The sequence below is a fragment of the Branchiostoma lanceolatum genome, chromosome 4 (genome assembly GCF_035083965.1).
Source record: "Branchiostoma lanceolatum isolate klBraLanc5 chromosome 4, klBraLanc5.hap2, whole genome shotgun sequence".
Classification (NCBI taxonomy): Eukaryota; Metazoa; Chordata; class Leptocardii; order Amphioxiformes; family Branchiostomatidae; genus Branchiostoma; species Branchiostoma lanceolatum.
The window spans coordinates 10,366,391-10,389,755 of record NC_089725.1 but is presented as its reverse complement, the minus strand read 5'-3'; the positions used below and the strand labels follow the sequence as shown (position 1 = coordinate 10,389,755).

The 23,365-nt window shown below is 39.7% G+C and overlaps 3 protein-coding genes across 4 annotated transcripts; 1 reads left to right on the top strand and 2 right to left on the bottom strand.

The window, feature by feature from the left end:
• Nucleotides 1-1,489: 1,489 nt before the first annotated feature.
• LOC136432514 (carboxypeptidase Q-like) lies at nucleotides 1,490-10,710 on the bottom strand. The gene is made up of 15 exons (XM_066423867.1): nucleotides 10,547-10,710; nucleotides 10,169-10,237; nucleotides 9,430-9,561; nucleotides 8,775-8,836; nucleotides 8,272-8,377; nucleotides 7,814-7,875; nucleotides 7,249-7,413; nucleotides 6,208-6,292; nucleotides 5,580-5,683; nucleotides 4,848-4,934; nucleotides 4,343-4,414; nucleotides 3,799-3,843; nucleotides 3,436-3,511; nucleotides 3,029-3,208; nucleotides 1,490-2,585 (listed from the first exon to the last, which is right to left on the bottom strand). The coding sequence occupies exons 1-15, from the start codon at nucleotides 10,611-10,613 to the stop codon at nucleotides 2,476-2,478; spliced, it is 1,422 nt and encodes a 473-aa protein (XP_066279964.1). The 5' UTR covers nucleotides 10,614-10,710; the 3' UTR covers nucleotides 1,490-2,475.
• Nucleotides 10,711-10,757: 47 nt separating this feature from the next.
• Nucleotides 10,758-20,014, top strand: LOC136432515 (uncharacterized). 2 transcript variants are annotated; one of them, XM_066423869.1, is made up of 8 exons: nucleotides 10,758-10,856; nucleotides 14,147-14,298; nucleotides 14,746-14,934; nucleotides 15,410-15,611; nucleotides 16,040-16,162; nucleotides 16,562-16,695; nucleotides 17,234-17,383; nucleotides 17,778-20,014. In XM_066423869.1, the coding sequence occupies exons 2-8, from the start codon at nucleotides 14,164-14,166 to the stop codon at nucleotides 17,886-17,888; spliced, it is 1,044 nt and encodes a 347-aa protein (XP_066279966.1). In that variant the 5' UTR covers nucleotides 10,758-10,856; nucleotides 14,147-14,163; the 3' UTR covers nucleotides 17,889-20,014. The 2 variants fall into 2 exon arrangements, with proteins under 2 accessions (XP_066279966.1, XP_066279965.1); XM_066423868.1 differs by lacking the exon at nucleotides 10,758-10,856 and adding an exon at nucleotides 11,716-11,829.
• Nucleotides 20,015-20,321: 307 nt separating this feature from the next.
• Nucleotides 20,322-23,217, bottom strand: LOC136432513 (SRA stem-loop-interacting RNA-binding protein, mitochondrial-like). The gene is made up of 4 exons (XM_066423866.1): nucleotides 23,088-23,217; nucleotides 21,623-21,681; nucleotides 21,043-21,150; nucleotides 20,322-20,734 (listed from the first exon to the last, which is right to left on the bottom strand). Exons 1-4 carry the CDS (start codon nucleotides 23,152-23,154, stop codon nucleotides 20,651-20,653), a joined length of 318 nt encoding a protein of 105 aa, XP_066279963.1. The 5' UTR covers nucleotides 23,155-23,217; the 3' UTR covers nucleotides 20,322-20,650.
• Between the last annotated feature and the right edge of the window lie 148 nt (nucleotides 23,218-23,365).

Here is a 23,365-nt window from a genome sequence, read left to right as displayed (position 1 = left end):
GTCTGTACTTTGGTTCTAACTTTATGGCAACTTCATAGTTTAACTACTGTAAAAAGGGAAATGTTTGCGGGACTTTAATTTTCCAGTAGGGAGAAAATGGATTGTTTGTAGCAGTTTTAAATTTACGGTTTAAAATAAGGTTGAAGGTGGATAGAAGGCAGTGAAGATTTATGTGATGTTTTGAGATCGCAAGGGAAGTCCAATAAGTCACTGCTAAATTAACCGCAAACATAAAACCACCGTGAGCATTTCCTCTTTTATAGAATGTTGTTATAGTTTCAAAATAAGAATTCTTGTTATGTTGGTACATGTAATAAATAAAGCGTGGCCAGTTTTGTTACACTTACTAGTAGTCTTCTTAATACTAGAATAGTGCCCAACCCAACTTGTACATACATTTACTAATGTTAAATCAGTAAACGAATCATATAGGCCTTACTTACTGTGTAATGTTTCTCTGTTTTGTTTGTCAAACTAAAAAATTTAGTACATTTGCTTTTGATTTATAAGGAACTTGTCAGGTATACTAGTGCTTTGTAGATGTTTATATGTAAGTTGGTCATGTGTCTTGCATCACAGCACAAGATAAGTAGTACCAAAAACCTAAAGAATACAATGAGTACAAGTTTATTTTGTACTCTTTATCCGTGACTCCTGCCCCTCCACTTCGATCTTGTTGAAAAGTTGCCCCTGTGGCTGAACAAGCATTCGAAAGAAAATAAAGGCCTTGACTTGACTTGAGTACCCTTAAAGTATTAAAAAAAATTACCCTTAGGCCATGTTGAATTGATTCCATGGATGACATCTGCACATGCATCAATTTGGGTTGGGGTTTTGTTCGCGTTAAGAATTTTCGCGTTCGCGTGGAAAATTTTCGCGTGGAAAATTTGAAATGGAGAATTTATCTATAGGTTCAAAATATCAAAGTAATTTTATCATCAAAATTTTTCTCCCTTGGGAATAGACTTGAGTCCCTTGGGAATAGCACACACCAAACCACACCACACCATGCCCACAGCCATGCAGGGGAAAAGTTTTCCTGTAATTTTGATCATTTGCTCCTTAAAATATGCTAATTAGTTGATCAGAAGGGAATTGAAGGTTTACAAGTCTAAGGTTTCACACCCAAAAAATTTCAAAGGATTTTTGAAATTTAAAGAAAACAAAAAAACAAGGGACTCAAGTCTATTCCCAAGGGAGAAAAATTTTGATGATAAAATTGCTTTGATATTTTGAACCTCTAAATAAATTCTCCATTTCAAATTTTCCACGCGAAAATTTTCCACGCGTACGCGAACATTCTTAACGCGAACAAAACCCGTTCCCATCAATTTCCATCCATTTAATAAACCAACTTTTTGTTGTTGCCCAATTTCCTTTTTTATTCACACGCTCACATCAGTTTTGGGGTTCCTAGAGGATGATATCCATATAATCAAATCAACATGGCCTTTAATAGTGAGGAATAATGTCAACATGAAAGTCGGTACACATGATATGTGTTTCCCCTCTTTGTAGGGTATACACACAAGAAAGGCATTTATTTTTCTAATCAAATACTTTGCATAGGTTCAAGACAAGTTTTAAATTTACATTCATGGTTAAACAAGCGCAAGGGCAGTATTCTAGCCAGCACCTGTCCTCTGACTTAAATTTGTTGCTCATGATGGAAAAAATGTCATATTTGACGGACAAAAATAGGCCTGTAAAGATTTATAGAAAGAAAAATAAACCTATAACCCTTGGGCAATTCTTCACCAAGAGTTTTTCATCAAACTAAGCTTAATCTCCCAGCAAAATTTGCCCCTCAAAATGCAGGAAATAGCATTTCAGAGGGTTAAGATTTCAAAATTTTCCCCTAGGGATGACCAATCAAAATATCAGGCTGGCTAGAACACTGGTCAAGGCCGATATCTACATTTGCATAGACAATATTGGCTCAATCTTAAGTACAATCTTAACCTTGCAATAAAATCATTGTATATGCACATTATGAATGAATCAATCGATCATGCTGTGCAGATACAATGTACAAGTAGATATTTTTGACTGACTAATGTATGTAGAAGAGTGTGAATAAAAGATGGTAAAATTCAAATTCCGTCGATAAAATTGCAACCTGTAGGATGGGCATCTTGCCATGTGTTGGAAAAATCATAAATTTCTTTATACAGTGTATTTATAAAACCAACATTAGCATGGGATACAGAAGCTGGCATTATCGCTTATACCAAGGTAGCATTTTGGACAAAAATGTATCTCTCCCTGGTGTGGTATCCTCTGAAATTGAATTAGTTCAACTCCCTCACCTGGAGGTAATATTTTTTCTCCCAGGGTTTGAATTCTTCTAATAGGGTTTTTCAACTGTTTTTAATTCTTCCAACAGATTTTTAAAAAGCTGATTCAGAATAAGAAATGAATGCTACAAATACGGAGTACTACACCATGCTGTTGTAACCTAACAAGTGACATATTTTAATGCCGTGGTAACATGTCTTCCATATCAGCGACCACGAATGCTGTAACAGCCCACACGGCGGAGCAGAGGTCCATGGCATGGGGATCCTGTACTGACATGGTGTCACCTGAGAGAGAACAGGACAATAGTGCACTGCGGTTAGAGAAGATGACAACATTAGGCTAATTCTGTGTGGATCCTGTACTGACATGGTGTAACCTGAGGGAACAAGACAACATTGTACTGTCACTGGTAAAAGAAGAAGACAATTAAAGTTGTACGATGATATCTTTACCACAAACATGTGTAACAAAGATGCACATTTTGAATGATTTAAAAACTTCCCATCCACGCAGTGGTCACCTCTTTCTATTTGGCTGTTCTGGTATGCTTACATTCACAGGACAGATAATGTACTAATAAATAGATTTAGCAGAGCTTAATGTTCTGAGAATATATTATTACAGAACAAATCCTATACAATGTTTCTGGGGCAAATATTTCAGGTTGTATGTAGTTGTAGCAGTACACACTAGTATGTATAGAATTGCCAGAGACACATATCCTCACCATCGGAATGATGGAACCAGAAGTATTTCTCATTTTGGTTGGCCAGACTTCCCCCGGGAACGCCGGCGCTGATCCAGAAGGACACGTCGCCCCCCTCCGCATGGTCCAGTAGCTGGGAGGCATTGATGGGCTTCAGCAGGGACAACACTTCTGTCATAATGGACTTGGCATTGGAACTACCTAAAAAAAGATAGACACATCAAACTTATCAAATATCACCTAAGTGATCCATCTATCTATCCCAGCTTGATGCTATAATAAGTATTGAAACTTTAACAGCTCATTCAATTAAATATCTATTAACTTAAGTTTTCAATAGTTTCACAGTAGAATAGCTTGAGCATGTTAAAGGTCATGTTGTACATTGTACTTTGTAGGTCACATAATGGAAAATCAAAATGGCTGACCAGTAAACATGATCCCAGTCGGTGTGAAGGTTCCAATGTCAGACTCCATCACAAGGTCATAGTTACTGATGTTGGACTGGAAAAGAAAATAGAAGATCGAAGTTGTCGAAGATCGTCATGGCATGAAATCTGAAGAATTATAAAAATTATACTCCGTCCAGGCCAGGACCTGACCCTACGTCCCAGGACGGAAAAATGTCACCCCTGCAGTCAAAAAATCTGAACTTCAAGACATCGAATTGATGAAAATGTATTTTCATAAGCTTAAAATGACAGATTTAACAACGAAGACTAACAAGCAATGAGTGGGATGGAAAAGAATTGGAGACAGCCCTAATTCTGTGTGGACCCCAGTTTACTAACCTTGTGCTTCTGGTAGTACTGGTAAGACCCCACCAGACCCTCCTCCTACAGTAAGAAAGTACACCACATTATTTCGAACACATTATTGGTCAGAAATTACCCGCAATGGCAGCCTTTCTAGCGCTGAATTGATGCAGGTATTACAGGTTTCACACAATACACAACGTTTATAATATCTTACCCACACTTGCATTTTTGTGGAACTGTCGCAAGGGTCTGGGGGGCTGCCTTTCGGCGCCACCAGGTGACCTCAATACGACTTTCCCCAACCGAAATCAGGTACCCATTTACACCTGGGTGGATTGAGGAAAGTTGTGTAAAGTGCCTTTCCCAAGGGCACAAGATCGGTGACATGACAGGATTCGAACTCGGGATCTCTTGGTTCTGAGTCGAACGCTCTAACGTTGCGCCTCACGACAGATGTACACTGTACACTGCTTTTACTTTTGAAGACATTTAAAAAAGAAGTCAGTGAAAAGTGACTGTAACCTACATTTTGCAAAGTTTACAGAAAGAATAGTTGAAACATAGTTGAAAAAGTTACCTCAGCTGTCCACAACACTGCCCGCAGTGTTCGTCTGGGTCGCAGTCCAAGTCGATGTATCAGTGACAAAGCCTGCAACAGAGTCATGACAAATGTTAAACCTGAACACGACAAGCTTATCAAAGTCTACAGCTGTAACAACTAGTCTAGTGTCGTATGGCTATGCAGCAAGGCTAGTGGACACAAGATTGGCTGGTAAAACATTGTGTCCTTGGAAAATGCACTTTTCAAGACTTTCCTCACTCCTCCCAGGTGTAAAAATGGGTACCTGACTTCGGTTGAGGAGGCAAAAGGTGGTGGAAGGAGAGCGATGGTCTCCACCCTTAGACACAGTAGATGACAAGTTGACAACCCACTGCCCATTTGACCTCAAAAAGGCTATGGGACTACCTTTACCTTTGAAAACAACACCCCCTTTTATAGTGCAAACATTTTGAATGAAATACAAAGCAAGTCTTTCCTCTTTTTGTTTTCAGCTTTTTTTCTCTCATGACTTGTCCCTTACCTGCCAGGATATGAAGGCACCTCCACCATCATCCATGGCTCCCTGGCCCACATCCCAACTGTCCAGGTGACCACTCACCAGCACCACCTGTTGACAAACATAAGAACTGCAACATTCACATTCAGTATACAAGTCATGTATCACCATTGCACCGAAATAGTATGTTGGAAAGATTATTTCTTGATGATAGTGATGTATCAAACTTTACTAAAACAGCAAGAGAGTTTTTTTCAGCCATGGCATGCAACACTTAATATGACTTGCTAAAAGACATCTTGCTATCTGCATAATAGACCTTTCTCACGCGGCGGACATGATAGAATGAAAATGAGGCCCTTGTGGCAAACATTAGACCGATCCTAACTGTCAATCACAATTAGCACTTTAGGCAATGATTACCTGATAATTAGAGAATCGACCAATGAGGAAGTGGCTGCATGACCATCGTCAAATATTTGCATTTCTATGGTTTTATTTTGCATTTCTACGTTTTGACAGAGAAGGGCGGAGACTACGGGATCAGTCAACGAAGCTCTAAATTGCTGCATCTTTTATGGTGCATTACATTAGTTGTAATATTGATACTTGGATATCATATTTTAAAACTTAATGTGATTTAGGAGGAAAACTAAATCTGTACATTATTTTTGCTTCTTTGCCTCAATTTGGCCTCGTCTTCATTCTATCATGTCCGCCGCGTGAGAAAGGTGTATAAGGTAAATATTTTTTCACCTGTTCAGGATGTTCCCTTCCCCTGATCTCAGCAACGGTGTTTCTGGACTTTGCATCTGGCAGGTTCTTCGCTTCCATCTTCAGTTTAAGAACAATTTTTGTCCCTGGCATGAACAAGGGAGACATTCAGCATTCAATACTAAAAGGAATTCTTCTTTTGCCTGTCAGTAACTCAGGGCATTTATGCAAAGTAAAAGAACCCAACACGCTTATCGAGAAGAGTGGGGGTGACCAGGTGTGCTTGGCCAAATCCACGAACCGTAGCGAAGCCGCATTGCACTACCACTTAGCTACTAGAAAAAGCTTCATGCTTGAAGTCACCTCAAATGAGGATGCCTTGAAACGAAACGAACTAACTTGTAACTGTTAACGTAACATTTATATTTCAGTTTTCAATTGCAGGACTAAGAATCTTTTGGGATTCTGCAATAAGGACAGAGAGGTACCAAAAAGAAATAAAAATAAAAGTAATCAGTAATGAGAGAAAATGTTCTACCAAACACCTGGTGACAGCTTACCACAAATGTAAAGCAATTTAGCCAAAACCAATTAAGGGTAGGTATTTGCAAAATGATTCTTTATGATTAATATAATGGTATTTGAACAATCTGTAGGAGATATACCATACCTCTGGCAGCCATCCTTGAGAACATCTCTGCATCCTCCACAGCGATACATGCTGTCGGCACTTTTGTTGTGTTGTCCTTATAATCCTGCATGGGAAGGGTCAAGGTCATCTTTACATGTTGCAGTGCATGTTACCTTTACAAACTGATCACAAGAGGCACTTGCCAATTTCTATAGCCCCACCCACTTCCGTCCAAAGGTAGGATGCAAAATAAAAACACAAAGATGCAAATATTTGACGGACATTGGAAGCACCTCTCTCATTGGTCAAACCACTTATTGCTTGCATTGGTTGAACTGCTAGTTGTGATGGACAGTCAGGATCAGTCTACTGTCTTGCAGTGGTACTAAGTAGTAACTGTAGATAACCCCACAGATTGTGGCTACCTACATATTCTGAAGAGAGACTAATGATAAAAAGGTTCAGTAGGAACTGTGATAATTCTTAATATATGATCTGAGAGGGTTCTGCTATGGAAAAAGGAGGTTTAAATTCATTGGAAAAAGTAAACCTAATGTTTGTGATAAAGACAGATGAAAACAAGATAAAAACTATGGTGGTGAACTTTCCTTCTGTTGTATTGTCTTCCTTCTCAACAATAAATTGCTATTGATGTTTATTCTGCATCCTTTTCCAAGAGTGCGAAGGGCAGAAAAAAAAAATGGAAGAGGTGTCTTGTGGCGCAACGGCAGAGCGTTCGGCTCAGAACCAAGTGGTCCCGGGTTCGAATCCTGTCATGTCACCAATCTTGTGACCTTGGGAAAGGCACTTTATACGACTTACCTCACTCCACCCAGGTATAAATGGGTACCTGACTTTGGTTGTGGAAGGTCGTATTGAGGTCAGACCTGGTGGCGCCGAATGGCAGCCGCCCAGACCCTTGCTATAGTTCCACAAAATACAAGTGTGGATAAAATGTGCATATGTTGTGTATTATGTGAAATCTGTAAACCCTGCATCAATTCAGCACTAGAAAGGCTGCCATTGCAGGTAATTTCTGACCAATAAAAAACATAAACCAAGAGACCTTTCAGTGCTTACCTGCCAGCCAGTATGAGGGCTGTGGATAGAGAAGGAGGCCACAGATCGGATCAGTGCTGCCACACCACCAACCTTGGCTGCCTCATCAGCACCTGCGTCTCTGTAGGCCACTGAAACTCCATAGTTCACATACCCTTGGTCATAGATAATGATCTTTCCCTTTGCCTGTAGAAAACAGGATTACACACAGACATATATATACAATTGTCAACATTTGATAAATGTACTCTATCAGCTTTATAAACATCATTGTTCTAAAGGTTTTTTCTTACCTCCACGAAAAATTGCTCTGTTTCTGTGTGTGTGTGTGTGTGTGTGTACACGTGTGTGTGTTTGTGTATGTGTGAACAATACCTTAAGAACCTCTTGATGGATGCCAATGATATTTGGTATGTGGGTAGGCGTAATGTTAAAGTAAGGATCAAGGTCGACTATGGGCTTCCTAGTGGCTGACCTTGGCACTGCAACAGAACTTTTTTGCAGCCGTTTAAAAAAAATCTTTTGTCCTGGACTGGCTGGACATGCTGTGGTCTAATGTTATACATTGTACTCAAAATGTCCTCACCTCACTGGCCCGAGAATGTAGCTCATCAAATGAATGAACGACCAGCGCTTCTGCCTTTATTCCTGGAACATGTAAGGTGAGATTTTTCCTTTGTGGTTTGTTACAGAAGTTGTACCCATACTCTTTCCAGAATGAGTTATTCTACACAGCCTTTCTTCTCTTGTTAAACAAGAATTGTTTGACCCAGGTATGAGTCATTTCATAGGACCCTAGGTTTACATTAAAGGAATTAAAGATTGTATTAAAGGTGTGACCATGGACATGTACGTGATCTACGGCTGTTACTCTAGCTACGGGACGGAGCGGTCCCACACAGCGTGAAGGCTCAACGTGAATCTAGCTACATCTCGACTCTATCTCGTCTCTGAGTTGTACTACATCCGGAACCTCTCCCGGTCTCCTCCTACAGTTCTATACGTCTCCTATAACAGTTCTACACAGTGCTACAAAGGCCTTACCTTGAGGAGGCGTGCCCACACTGCTCCCCAGCCCCATGAGTGCCACTTTGTACTGCCGTGGCTCCAGCATAGTGCAGGACTCGTTTCCTCGGACCCAGTGGGGAACCTGGGGAAACAATTACAACAATTAGACGTTTCATCAGTATAAAATGACAAGTTAACATTCCTTTTTACAAAGCTCAGATGGATTACTGTTGAAGGAGAAATGCCTGCAGTGGTTGCGTGTTCGCGTTTTTCACCTCGTACTTAACCATCGTGACTATTTCTCCTTTTGCAGTAAAACCCTGCATGCCAGTTCCACCACTGTGAACACTTCATTTTCTCCCGACCGCAAATTTAAATCCCAAGAAACATATCCCCTTTTACAGTAGTTCATCTGAAACACCAATTTTAATATTCAATGACTCCAGACAAAACGAGTAATTTATAACTTGACATTAACTAAATAATTCTATCCAAATACAAGTGTCTTCTTATAATTTGTATCAGTTTTTCTTTCTTACCATAACACTTTCTCCATGTACATTTTCAAGACCATCAGCTTCCATGGCCTTCAGCATGTAATCTGGAGAGATAAAAAAGTGGTTTGAAAAATGGTCAGACGTATCAATCATTTTGATGTCACGTAAGACGTAAGGTTGTCTGTTTTCAGCTATAACCCCCTCTCCCAGCTTGGAGTATTAGGATTAGGATTAGCCTGGAGTCCAGCCTTGCTAGCAACTATTGGGAGTGGAACAAGTCAGAACTTAAAATATAGGAGTCCTTGTAAACTTCATGTACAATGTATCAAGGATGGCACCCATGCTACTAGCAGTATTCCTCCACTTTGCCCTCAGAAAAAAAATGTTGTGCTTCCTGTCACTCAACCGATCCTAGTAAAGACACTCCAATCTAGCCTTTTTTGGGGGTCAACTGGTAGCAAGGGACATAAAATTTTCAATCAGATGTCTGAGTGATTAAAATATTGTAGAACTGTTTTCGTTGGTCACCACGAAAATACATGTTCTGTCTTCTGCCTGCCTACCTTGTTTCAACCACAAAAGAAATACCGCCACGAACAGAGAATTTTCTCCCTACCCCGAAATTAAATTCCTCCAAACTTAAATGCATTTACGTATACAGTACCTTACCAACCAACCAACAAACAAACAAACAAACCTATAGCATTTTCTAGGTTCTGTGAACCAGCGATTCGGCTTCCAAAGGTGTCCACAAACTCAGCCAGCCTGAGGTAAGACTGGTTCTGGGCCTTTCCGTACACAGACAGGTTAATGATGTCATCGGCAACACCTTAAAACAGATCAGAACAAGGACAAATTTAATATTCATAATGATTTGAAAAAGACAAGCAAGACTTTGCAGCTGCTGAAAAAGGTATCAAGGAAACAGACAGGTTAATGTGGTGGCGCAGTGGAATATGGCAGGCCCGGCAGTGCTTTGCAGGCCCAGAACCCAGAGGTCATGGGTTCAAATCCGGGGTCCCCTGATTTGTCCCGTTGACGTTGTGCCCTTGGGAAATGTTCTTTACACAACTTTCCTCACTTCACTCAGGTGAAAATGAGGTCCCGTGTTTGAGGAAAGCTAAACCTCGAGCACATAAAAGAACCCACCACACTTATCGAAAAGAGTGGATCAAGGAAATCTGTCCAGATATGCAGTGTACCCCTCAGTACCGAATGATCGCAATGATACCACGGTGATGCTGTGGCAAGCAAAAATCAAGTGGAACAAAATAGATTGATTCATATGTTGATTGATAATTTGATCGGCTAATTTAGATATCAATTTGGAATCTACTAGACGTACTAACGTCATTTCGTCTACCAGTCGTCAAATATTGCAGATGTAAACAACAACAGCTATAACACATATAATATTCTAGTGTATCTCTACCTACTTTTGTATCCTGCAATCTCATCTCTGATCCTTGTAGGGACAGGGGGAAGACTGGGCAACCCTAACACACCTGGAAGTAGATACAAGAATTGATAACATATGCTCGCAAGTTAATCTGTTACACATATCAGTTAGCTAAATGGTAAAATATGTTAGCCCACTAAAAGGCCACATAACATGATATATGTGCTTTGTTGAAATATGACGTTAAACCGATCATGAAGACAAGGCTAGGTGAAATTCCCATGTACACCTAGCCTAGCCTAGCCATGAGAATCGGCATGATGTAGAAGGCCACATAAACATATGTGTAATACTCCCAACCTCCTAATATAAATATAAATTTGTTCGACAGCAAACTGGCTACAAGTGTCCTCACCTGAAAAGTCGGCGAACAGCGTCAACATGAAGACTGCAATCGGCATGGTTGTCAACATGGTTAACATTGTTTAATACGTTAACCTTTATACCAAATATGTGTACAACCGAAGGTCTAAAACAACATGGTCACTCCAGGTACATGTGACTTGCCTTGGGTCAGCTGTACCGTGGGTCAGCTGAGAGAGTTCACTCCGCGCCAATCAGCTGATACGTGAAGTAGCCAATCACAGAGCTCCGTGCGGCTGCCCCATTCAGATCCATATCCTGAAACAGGCCTTGGTAGCGTCTGGCTAGCGTCCATACAAAAGGTTTGCTAAATCACGTATTTGATGTTTACTAAAGCTTTGGAATGGATATATATTTATAATAATTTGCCTTAATTACTTGATATCTATTTAACATATATTGTCAAAAAATTTTCTAACACGTTTATATGCGTAATAACCTTCAAATGAATTAAGTAGTGAATACTGTAAACCTCCCTGGTAGACTCGAGGGGTCTGCCTTTTTACCGGAATGCCCTTTTTACATCGGAATGCCCCGGAATGCCCATAAAGGAGGGTGAATTCTACCGGAATACACTATGCTTTGATGAGTAAACATCACAGGTTGCTGTATTTTGGTATGAAATGATAAATTTAGGGCCCAGGGAACGAGAAATCACTAGAAATTAGCGATAGGCGATAGTTCCCCAGTCAGCAATAAAAACAAACATGGCGACTGGCGGGAGCGCCGACGACGATGGCCATCACTAATTTCTAGTGATTTTTCGTTCCCTAAATGTCATGAATTTCATGCCAAAATACAGCAACCTGTGATGTTTACTCATCAAAGCATAGTGTATTCCGGTAGAATTCACCCTCCTTTCCGGGGCATTCCGGTGTAAAACGGGCATTCCGGGGCATTCCGGTAGAAGGCAGACCGGACTCGAGACTCTGGGGGAGAACGTACACAGACAACCAAATATGGACATAAACGAGACCAAGTGGCAGATGTAACCTATAGTATTCAATCATTATTTTAAGCCTTTCATACACACATAGGATATATTCTTGATAAAATATTAGGTATGAATAATATATTGAAGTCAATTACAATATCTTGCGGGTCTTATGTTGTAGATTATGTGTTATAACTTCACCGAGTACAAACAGTTTACCTATGATATAGTGGTACATCCCTAGTGGGAATTTCCACCACGTTTAGGAGGCGGGACCCATAAAAGTCATTGATGTGCACGTAAAGGAAAAGTACTCAGAACTTGGGAGTGTGCGTTGAAAGGTAGGTCTGTTCTTCAACTTCAAGACGTTGATCCGTTTTAAAGAGTTTTATACCATGTGGCCCTTTAAGCGTGCCTTTAAAGACCTTTAGATTTAACGGTACATACTTTTGCATGTCGGCCAGTGGTTGCAACACCGTCGGCTCAAGTTGCAAGTCAGACCGGGGGGTCGTCCCGCGGCCAAGGCCGAACTCGCTGGCCTTTAGTTTACTAGTAGGTTCGCAGTACACGACATACACTTGTAAAGCAGTGATTCTACAAACTTCTAACGGGACGTTGAGCCGAAAAACCACCCCCTTTTACCGCTTGAGAGTCCTTGAGATCAGCGGTGATTTAAAGAGGCCATTCTCCATGTAATCTGAGCACCGTTTACCTGACCTGAATACCATAAACCAAAATTAGAGAGTCACATCCATGTCTGGTCACGTAATGTCTATGGTAGGATGTTCAAGCTAACCTACAGGACGTTGGCCCAAATAGCAGTACTTCGACCGTTTCACCGCGAACTTAAAACTACCGCGAACATTTTTGTCCAATACTGTAGCAGTATGGTAACTAGCGCTGCCGCGAACTTAAAGCCACCGCGAACACTCCATTTTCTTAGCGCGAAAGAAAAACCTCGCGAACTTAAATGCATTTACAGTATTAAACTGTCATTGTTTCTTCAATTTAGGAAAAAGCAACGAAGGGAGAAATTACTGAGAAAAAATCAACAGATTGAAATGACTTTCACAAAGAAAGACAGGAAGTAGGTCATCACGCTATACATAGGTAACTTAGCCGGCGGCGACTGTTTGAGGGCTTCTCTTGCTTGCACTCTAAAACATTAGCCCAAACTTGAAGACTGGTGATAGGGCTTCAGTAAATACTGCAAGCAAGAGAAGCCCTGCAACAGTGGTCTAACGTAACCCTCAAAAGTGCTTGACTGTGTTTTAGTGTCCTAACTGAAAAGAAAGCTATCTGTCAGTTTGTTCATGTGCTTTAACAATTGTCAAGAAGGAAATTTTTTACCATTACTAGTAAGAACATTGAAGTGTGTTTGATCGAAGCTCACTAGCCTGAATTCAATCAAGCCTCCTGTGACCGCTCGCCGCCCTGTAACCGCCTAACAACCCAAGAGGGGAGGGGAGAGAAACTGTTTGGACCAGCATTGGGTATTGAGTAGGTATAGAAGTCAGATCCCATTGGGGCTTAGATAAGGGCAAGGTCCTTGGATAAGGGTCAATGACATCTTGAATCTGTTACACTTCAAAAGAATGCTATGCTACAACTGCAATGTCAGAAAACTTTCAGTTATGTTTAGCCCATGGTTTCCCTTGAATTGTTGTTACAGGTGTGTTACAGGTGTGCGACACCTGTTGCTGTAGCCAGAACAGCCATTTTTATGGAGTCTGTCTTGTTACCTGTCCTCAGTAGGCCATTTACCCCTGCTGTACCCCATCTAGTATCTGACCTATTTAACTGACATTTAATTTGAATGTCAGCACAATGCACAGTATCTGCCCTTCTTATTTTTAACTGTCATTTAATTGGAATGTCCACACAATGCACAGTACCTGCATGCCCTGCAGGGACACTGTAACATGGCGTGACTGGCCTATATCCTTGGGCCAATCAGGCCATAGATAACATCCACATAGGTTTCCAATGGTTGTTTTTTGCTAGGATGGACTCGGGGTAAAAAAAGAACCCAAAACAAAAAGTTTTTGTTCAGTTTAAATAGCACTTTTTTTCAAACTTAAACAGGAATGTCTGCTGGTATGTCCTTCGCCCTGCTATATTGTACACCAGTGGCATTGTTATTGGCCCTCTGCATCTGGCATTGCAATTTGCACCCCAAACAAGTTTGACTGTTAGGTTCCTTCATTCATGTAACTTCTTATTTCAGTTTGTTAGGAAGAAATGTGCAATAACCAACAAAACACAAGCTGTACTTGTTTTCTAAAAAGTTTTAAAAGGCTTTAAAAGTTAACGTTATAAACTTGTTGTGCTACAGTAAAACTCATGATGTTGTGACCATATATTATCTCTTCAACTGTTGGTATAAAGTGGCCTCCTTTAAACATTAAGGAATTGATTAAATCATGCTCATTATAGAGCTAGAACTAAGACTCCTTCGCAGGCTTTCAAGTCATGCTTTTTTTTGATAGTGTATGACAGTTCATTGTACTCTGCTTCTTGTGGCTGCATATTTTGTGCATGTTTACTCAAAATACTACAAGTATGTTAAGGGCATTGTAGAGATTATGTTACGGCACTAATGTTTCACCAACATTCGTGTAGTTATATTTATCTCTTGTTGTGTTGGTTTTGTTTCAGTATTCATACACACAACTATGGGACACCCGTGGGGAGGTCGAGATGCTGTCATGGCCTATCTTCAGCAGTGTACGGTGAAGCAGGTTAACGATCCAGGGTTGCACATCATGGAGTTGCACAACAACAAGCTGGACAACCAAGAGTCCAATCAGGCATGTTGAACAGTCTTTAGTAGTCAGTGTCTCAGATTATAAAGCCACTGTGACCAACCTAGTACTGTGAATACATTTGATATTGTGGTTGGTAATTTTAGCGGTTGAGGAAAGAGCAATCATGGCATTTAATTTTAACAGTGGGAACAAACATCACTGTCTCAAATGTAAGTGATCAAATATTTGCAATGATGAAATTTTAGCGATTGACTAAAGACTGTTAAAGTAGCTGAAATTTAAGTTACCGTTAACAAACAAAAAATTACAGTAATTTCTTGGATTTTTAATTTTTTTAATGTATTATTAAAAAATGGTCTATGATGCGCTTGTTGCTTATATCTTCTATATAATGTACTTCATATACATGTTTTATGTATACTCAGGATTGAAATATCAATCATAACTTCTAATTCCAAAGGTAACATTGTCACATTTTTGTTACTTTAGGAGAACACCTGTTCTGACGTGAAATCCCGGAGCAACACCGATTCTGCAAGGCAGCCAAACTCCAAGATTTCAACCCAGACGGGGGATGATCATACCGGGCAGCTGACTATAGAGATGTTGATGGAAATCTTCCTGTACCTGCCATATGAAGACTTGTTGACATGCAAGCAGGTGTGCAAAAGATGGCAGGTAAATACTGTAAATCTATATATCTTTGTGTGGATTTTATTTTGTGAAAGAAGGGAAAACAAGGTTTTCAAGGTGTTTTAAGATCGCAGTTGAAATGCATATTCACTTTTTAGTCATCGTTGTTGTCATAGTCATGATTTGGTGGTGGAGAGATCACTGAAACATATATTGTAAAAATACAAGCAACGCAAGCGTTACAAGATTTACAGTAGTGTGTGTGGCTAGTCACTACTCGTCTATTGATCAACACTTCTTAAACGAATGTTGTGGAAGATGTCAATCTTATCTATAGGATCATTATGTAAAGACAAAGAAAAGACAAAAAGAAAAGACTTCAAGACTTTGCACTGACTGCTTTGTGATTGTTCGTATGGAAAAACTTTATGGAAAACAGCCTTGTTTTTTGTCGTTTTATCAGTTGTGTCCATTGTCAATTGATGTACTAACAGATGGCATTGATGCCATTTTGTTTCAGGCGGTCCTTCAAGAGGGTTTCTTCTGGAAGTGCCTGACCTTCTTCAGCTTCAGTTTCCATGAGGAAGACGAGGGGTCGACCTCGGGGTCACTGACGGAGTGGAGAACGGACTGGAACGACGAGCCAAACTTCTTCTTCGGCGTCCAGGCTGCCGTGCCGAAAGGAACTGTGTTTACCAAGCTTCCACAGAGATGGAGAAATGGTGAGACTGCGGATGCCTGTATCATTCTTTAACATGTTGCAGCTACTTTTGTTATAAAGATACATCCTAGGAACAATCGATCAGTTTATGAATTCCATGTAGCAGATTCCTATTACTACATAATGTAGAAGCCCTACTTGTGTTAGACTTAGCACAGTTAGTACGTATTACATTCGCCAGGAGTGGCTGTGGATGTACGTCTGTTTATATGTGAACAGACTAAGTCAAGAAGCTGTGGATTGATGATATTTGGTAGATGGGTAGGTGTTCGGAGACGAAGATCAAGTTTTATAATGGGCTTCCTATCGGCTTCCTAAGGTACTGCAGCAGAACACCTGGGTTTGTTTCATGTAATTTGTGTCATCTGCTTTGTGCTCTCCACTGTATCTGTTATGCTAACACATGTTTTTCCTCCCTACTATATTCAGGCATCCTGTACCCGTCATCCGAGGACATCAAGGATGAAGTTGAAGACTACCAGAACTTCTACCGCGCTGTTAACGCCCTCTCCACTGTCCACTCCTCCATACAGAGACTCAACCTCTTCTACTGTAAGTTAACACTGAACTGGTATCTAAACATTCAAGATGTGTTTCTTGAAATTTTGCTGTGTATTACTATTATAGACACAATGGCATTCAATGTACAATGGATAAGTGGATTTAGCCTGGGTACCATCCTCCATAGTAACCGCTGGCTCAATCTTCAACTTCAGGTTAGCAGGCAAAACGATTGAGTCAGCAGTTACTACGGAGGATGTGGTTAAAGCAAGCGAAAAGATTGAGTCAGCAGTTACTACGGAGGATGGTTATATGAGCAGAAATTAGTAAACAACAAAATAAAAAGGAAACAACAAAAACATTCTTCCAATAACTATTATACACTCTCCAGGTTTTGGGATTGAAAGATAACTCAATTATGACGATCTGACTGTTTTTTTTTTTATTCAGCTGGCTCAACAGAGTTTGGGTGGAAGAACAGGGGAAGAAGTGCCATAGACACCTGCCTGTTCCCATGGCAACACGACGGACTCCCCACAGCAGAGGAGTTACTGGAGATATTCCACATCAACCCTCTTCTCAGGGTGGGTTAAAAAAAGACAATGTTTAAGTTTGACCTGTGTGACCTTTGACTTCCAGGTCACCTGACTTAGCATATTCAGAACTGAAGAAAGATGGCGAATGCCGTCTGAAAGCTTCTCGCTGATCAACTTTTGATTGTGTGTAACAGTTTTTACTTCTTCATGTTAACTGTTTAAGTTGTGTCTGTTTTTCTGTTTCACACTATGAGCTCTCTTGACTAATTCATCTGGTGGATTTTTATAGCGAGCATAGATTGAATGATCAATATCTTGCCATATTTGGAGGATAGCAAATGCAATCAAGGAGCCCTTGGTTTGACAATGGGTGTTCCTTACCAATAACTATGACATCCTTATTTTATCATATCTGTGAGTCATACAAGTCCGCAACCTAGCAGTAGTGAGAACAAATAATTATTGTAGAAAACAAATTGAAATGAGAAGAAAAAATATAGTTTATCAGACGTGTCTTTGAATTAGGCATTTGATGTGCACTTCGGTGAGACTCAAAATCTAATGTTTCTCTTTTTCTTTCCTTCAGGATTCCGTCACGTATGAAAAGAAGAAGGGAGAATTTGGAGGAACTAACCAGCTGTCGCACATCTTCTGCTCACGCTCCTACAGCGGGGAAGTCATGGTGTTCTACGACTTGGTACAGAAGCTTCTCTGTCCGAGGAACGAGTACATTCAGGTAAGAAATGGACAAACATGTAACATAGCAGTAAAATGCTGCCCAAACATAGCATGGTTGCCTCTGCTCTACAGTCAGTTTTACGTGGTATTGGCCAGCCTACCGGTCTGGTTTCTCTGACTGTGACAAGCTCTGTAAATTAAGTCCGTAACACAGTTGACGAGCTTCTGCCGTATTTCTTGATCACCCAATTTTAAAATTGGCAAAGGGTCGAACATATCTTTCACCTGAAAATCTATCATATCTAACAGGGCTTAGTGACCTGCAAACATCGACCGTATGATGATCTAGAGAGCACTGGGAGTATTACTGTTGAAAATGTCATTTAGAGCTTGCAGTCTTGTGGTAGCTTAAATGTATACTTTATCCATTTAGTCCTATTTTATTCCTACAGATGTGTGTGAATGTGAGAGACCCCACCCACATGCAGTGTCCTTCTCCAGTCTTCATCCTAGCCCAGCTGGCACCAGGATGGGTGGGCGGAGTCATGACTGGACTCTGGTAGTCGTCTTTCCTGTGGTGTCTCGCACTAGCCGCACAGAGTCCAGATCTCATAGCTGCCATGCTTGAATCATGACCAAACCTGTAACATTTACTAACATAATTTCGCCACACTGAAAAGATACGTCCAAACATATCTCCAACCCAACGTCCCCCAGTAAAGTATATCTAAACTGTGCATACCTGGGGGATGCTGCACTAGAAGTCTCTCAAACCCACTGTTTTTCAAAGTGGAGGATTTATGTAACCCAGCGGATTAAGTTTAGTGGTTAATGTAATTAATTTCAATCTAATTGTGGTTGCAATCCTTTACCAAGAATACTTTGAAAGAAGGCAGTATAGATCCATGTAAAATGTTCAATCTAACCCCAAAGGTTGTGCAACATAGTCCACAAAGGACATAAGAAATTGAAGTCCAATTGTTATGGAGAGAACATTTAACATATCTTCTCAACTTTCAACTAATTACAAGTAACCATCCCCTTGAAGACAACAGCAAACAGTCTTTTAGTTCACATTTGTCACATAGTAATGGCGACTACCTATTTAATCTCAGCTTGGTTCAAATGTCTGAAATAAGAACCTTAAAAGGTTTTTTTCAATGGTACAGTAGGAACTGTGCCATGGTAACATGTTTGTTCATGATTGGTTTAGTAATGCATTTGACGTGTAACTCAATTGGTCAAAGGGACCCTAAAGTCAATCTACTGTGGATATCGTTTTGCATATTAATCCACAATGTAAATATATCATGTGTAAAGGTAAACAGATGATGCATGACAGTGTAAAATGCATGAAATTCGTGTATGAGCAGCTAGTGGTATAACCACATGTGGTGATCTTATGACCGTCTCTAAAAAAGTCTTAGCCAAATGTCTATATGTGAATTCTTAATAGTGTGAGTATTGTGCAACCAAGGGTTAAGCCCTTAATTGAAAATTGTCAGTTTTTATATGTGTTTGATACTGTTGTAAAGTCAGGGTTATGCTGCAATAGATAGCGAGCATATAGAAAGCCAACAAATCATGACCACTTGATAAGTATTTCCTGAATGTTGTTGGACAACACTTGCCATGATTTATTCTTGTAAACTTAAGAATGGCAAGACCATTAATAAGACAAGACTACTAACGACTAGTCAAAGTGTATCATATTTTGTTTGATATTGATGTTGTAACAAATTTGAAACTTTGAGTTTGTTTATATATAATGAAACTTTCATGCAATATGAATTGTTTAGCTAGTTTTTGGTATTGGTTATTTTCTTTTAACAAATTACCATTATCGTGACTGTATGGCAATCTCATTATACCATTAATGACTAAACTGATATTAAGATACTTGTAGTACACAAATATAAACATGACTTTGATACCAATTGATGACTGCTCGTGTATTATTATGTCTATTGACTACTTACAATGTAGTTGCACAATAACTTGTACAGCATAAGATACTCTTGTATGAGAGACATACTTCTTTACAAAGTTATGCTCCAAAATGAGGATGGTAGAAAGTTTGAGCTCTGTGCAACTCAAAACGTCATGCCTATTTTCTTATTTGGAAGAAAGCACAAATACATCAAAGGCATTAAGTCAAGCACAACTTGCACAAAGAAGCCCAGGCACAAGGAGAAGAAACTAAGGGAAGAGACACTAACTAGAGTTAGTTCCTGGCCATAGAAACAGCCAAAGCTATGGAGCAGGTCAAACAGAGGTGTATATGCCGAAGCATTATTAGGGCCCAAAAAGTGGAAATTTAAAAAATGCTGAAATCTTTATGGTAGTGACATTTACTAACATTGTTTAGCACACTTGTGTAATAACTTCATACTTTGAGCATTTTAAAACGGTGCAAAAACATGCCATACATTGATTCCCTAAGTTTCGCGAGCCTACACAAACCCTGACAACGATTTCCAGTGAGTTCTCACATCACAACATCATATTTTTGCATCATGAACGTTGCTATACATTGTGATAGTGTTGTTTGAACTAATCATGACGACTAAATAAATTGACTTTTAAAATCCGGTTTTGGGGACCTAATACTGCTTGAGTTTTCTTTGACTTAAGAACGATAGACTGACGAAATCATGTGTCTACAGCACTTGGGTCAAATAACTGATGAAGACTGAGTGATTCGGTCGAAAATTCTGGCAGGTAAGTGAAATGTTTTGAGTTGAAGAACAGTTTATTTCTCATTATTTATTTCACCACCTCAGATGAACTTTCAGGCTAATAGACTGATGTGCATCTACAGTCATACTTAGTCTCCAACCAGACCCAATAGATTGCAAAGACCGTATCCAACTGGAAGAAGGAGCTTATGATGCAATCTTTCCTCTGCCAGTTTGATATGGTCTTTATGCAACCTATAGATCTGCTTGGAGATTAGTCATACTGACCACCGAAGGAATTCAGAAGACAACTGGCAGTTAATGCAAACTTCAGTACTGTCTTAACCTTCAGCACACTGAAGTAGCCAATTGGCAACCAAATCCCTATTGGTTACAGAGTTAGGCAGCAGGGAGAAGGTTAAACATTCATTACATCTTGTTGCCATTGCATTTACAATCAACCCATGCCTAAAATAGAAATAAAAGTTGGTGAACAGCAAAACCACACTTCACTTCTTTATCTCAGTCCACATATAGTACATCCATGTAAGGTATTATTATAATAGTAACTACAGGAAATTTTGCTACACTAGTCTTTGTATTGTCTGACATATAGAGTTACATTAAAGTTGCTGTAGATTTCATGTCTACTGCAGGGCATTCTGGTCGGCCAAACCTCTTCTGAACTGTTCGGAGCTATTTGCATTCATCTGTTTCCTTTGCACCACCATCTGGAAGATGAAACACAGGAAACCTTGATTTTCAAATGCAGTTTAAAGTAAGCAACGAGACTGACAAGACAACAGGTTGACTAGTAACTCACCACCAGTAATCCAAATTAGATACCAGTACAGATGTACTGTATGAACTGAAACACTTAGTATGTGTAAATAAATAAAAAATACAGACAAAGATGTCAAGAAAAGTTCAATCAAAGCTTCGTCTTTACCATACATCATGCATTAAAAATGCAGCATTTTCTAACTCAAAGTCCATGAACAACTCTATGTATACAATATCGTATTATTAAAAAGATTACCTTGTTTCCCTCCAGAAGGTGTGTATCTCTCCCCAAAGCGTTGTTCATGCCTTCTTCTGTCCGATATTGTACAATGGCATACTGCTTGTGAAAGCCAGTGTCCTTATTCTGCAAACAATAGTTGCAAGCTGTTAGATTATCTTCACACTTGAAACTTCCTGTCTACATCTACATCTACCTGTCTGGCAACAACAGAAACTAGAAAAAAATTGCATGGTGTGGATTTTTTTCCTTGCCTTTGTGTCATCATTGTGCATTCCGGTGAACTCCAGTGTATTCCAGTAAATCGTTGGACCCATTCTAGAGGGGTCTGTCAGTACTGTGTATTAATCACATAAGCGTGTTCAATGGATTCAACTGTGCATGCGCAGGTCAAAGGTGAAGGCCTCTAGGACATAAATCATAAACCAAACACAGCTGAATATTGTTACGCAAGCCAACCAATGTAGGCCAAATACATCTGGATTTGTATAAAGCATGGTCGAGACAAGAACTGTTTACCAGTCAGGGACCTTTACCTTTGACCTGCACATGTGCAGTTGGATCTGTGAACATGCTTATAATTACTAGGTACACTTACCCATGGTAATCTGACTTTCTTCACTGGTCCAAACTGTGTAAAGTATTCCTTCAGTTCTTCTGTGAAAGTAGATAACAAATTTTACTTAACTGAAATTACTACATTTGTAAATGCCAATGTTTCTTAAATTTGCCGCCTTTAGAAATGTTAATAAGATACAGGCAAGTTCCCGCCAAATCCAGGACACGTGTTAGGATAGACTCTAGGGACCTCAGCACATGGAAAGAAAATAGGCTCACTCAGAAGAGAGGGACAGGCTTCGCAACACAGGAGAACTCAGGGCTTTCTCACAGGGAGAAAGAAGAATTTAGGCTTCCCACATACAGGGGGAAGAAATCAGGGCTTTCTCACAGGGAGAAAGAAGAATTGGCTTCCCACAGGGGGAAGAAATCAGGACTTCCTTGCCGGACAAGCAGGAAGAAATCAGGCTCTTCACTGGGAGGAGAAAAACAAGTCAAGAAAGGATAAAGGACTGGGTCAGAAAGGTTGGGAGAATTGACCAGTTTTTACGGTACTTATCTGGACTTTGGAGGCACTTATCTGGACTTTGGAGGCACTTACCAGGTACTTACTTGGATGTATGGACAATTGTTGGATCGTTATTCAACTTGGATTACTGCGACATCTACTCGGAACTTTGAACTAATCATACAACTCGGACTAACTTCAAGATTCCACACGAGGAGGCCTTTCATCACAATCAAGAACTGTACCGGGACTTGCATAGTCAGTAGACTCAGGCGGCATATATGTAATCACGGTGAACTACTAACTCTTCTTAATTAAACCATCAAATCGCAACCTTCTGACTCCGTTTATGTTGCCATCAAACCAGGTAAGACCAGTTAAATTCCCTCTCCTAACTTGCTGACCGGCGGTGTCAAGCACAGGGCAAGTCACCGCACATTCTTACTCTGATTGTCACGCATAGGTAAAAACACACATAGACCAATTCGCAAGGACATCTATATAATGTCCTTGCATAGACAAATATCTTTTTGATTTTTTATAGCACAATTTGAATCATTTAACGTATACATAGTGAAATACAAAAATAACACATAAGTTATAACGGATACATATCTCAAATTGTAATTTGTTACATTTTGAGATATGTATCCGTTATAACTGTTAAATGTGTTATTTTTGTATTTCACTATGTATACGTTAAATGATTCAAATTGTGTTATAAAAAATCAAATAGTCATACAAATCTTCACAACGTGATAAAATTCTGTCATTTGTCAGAATACATCAAAGTACATGTACTGTTGGAAATCTGTAATGCAAACTTTCTACTTGAAGATGGGGAGGGGGGCAAACACGTGAAAAACATGTACGATTTGCCCTCCCAACATTTCCTTGAATATTATAGATAAACTATGCCATCTATATGGGAAAAAATCATACAAAAGGAGCAGCACTAGTTACTCTAACAAACAGCTAGGAAACCAGGTGCCCATACTTTGCCCGACGGTCCATGCGACTCTTCCAACGTACAGCTGAAGATTTCTTGCAAGGGTGGCAGCCATGTTTCTTCAACCTTCAAGGGTCAGTGAGTTCAGCTCATACCACTATGTTATGGGTATATTAGGAATGAAATAAGTTCGTGTAGTCCAAATATTTCACAATGAAAGTGTTATTTTCACAACAATATAATAGTAACTGACTACAAAATAAAAATACTTATACTTATTTTAGTATCATCATAGATGAAGATTAATGCTGGAGAATTATTTATCC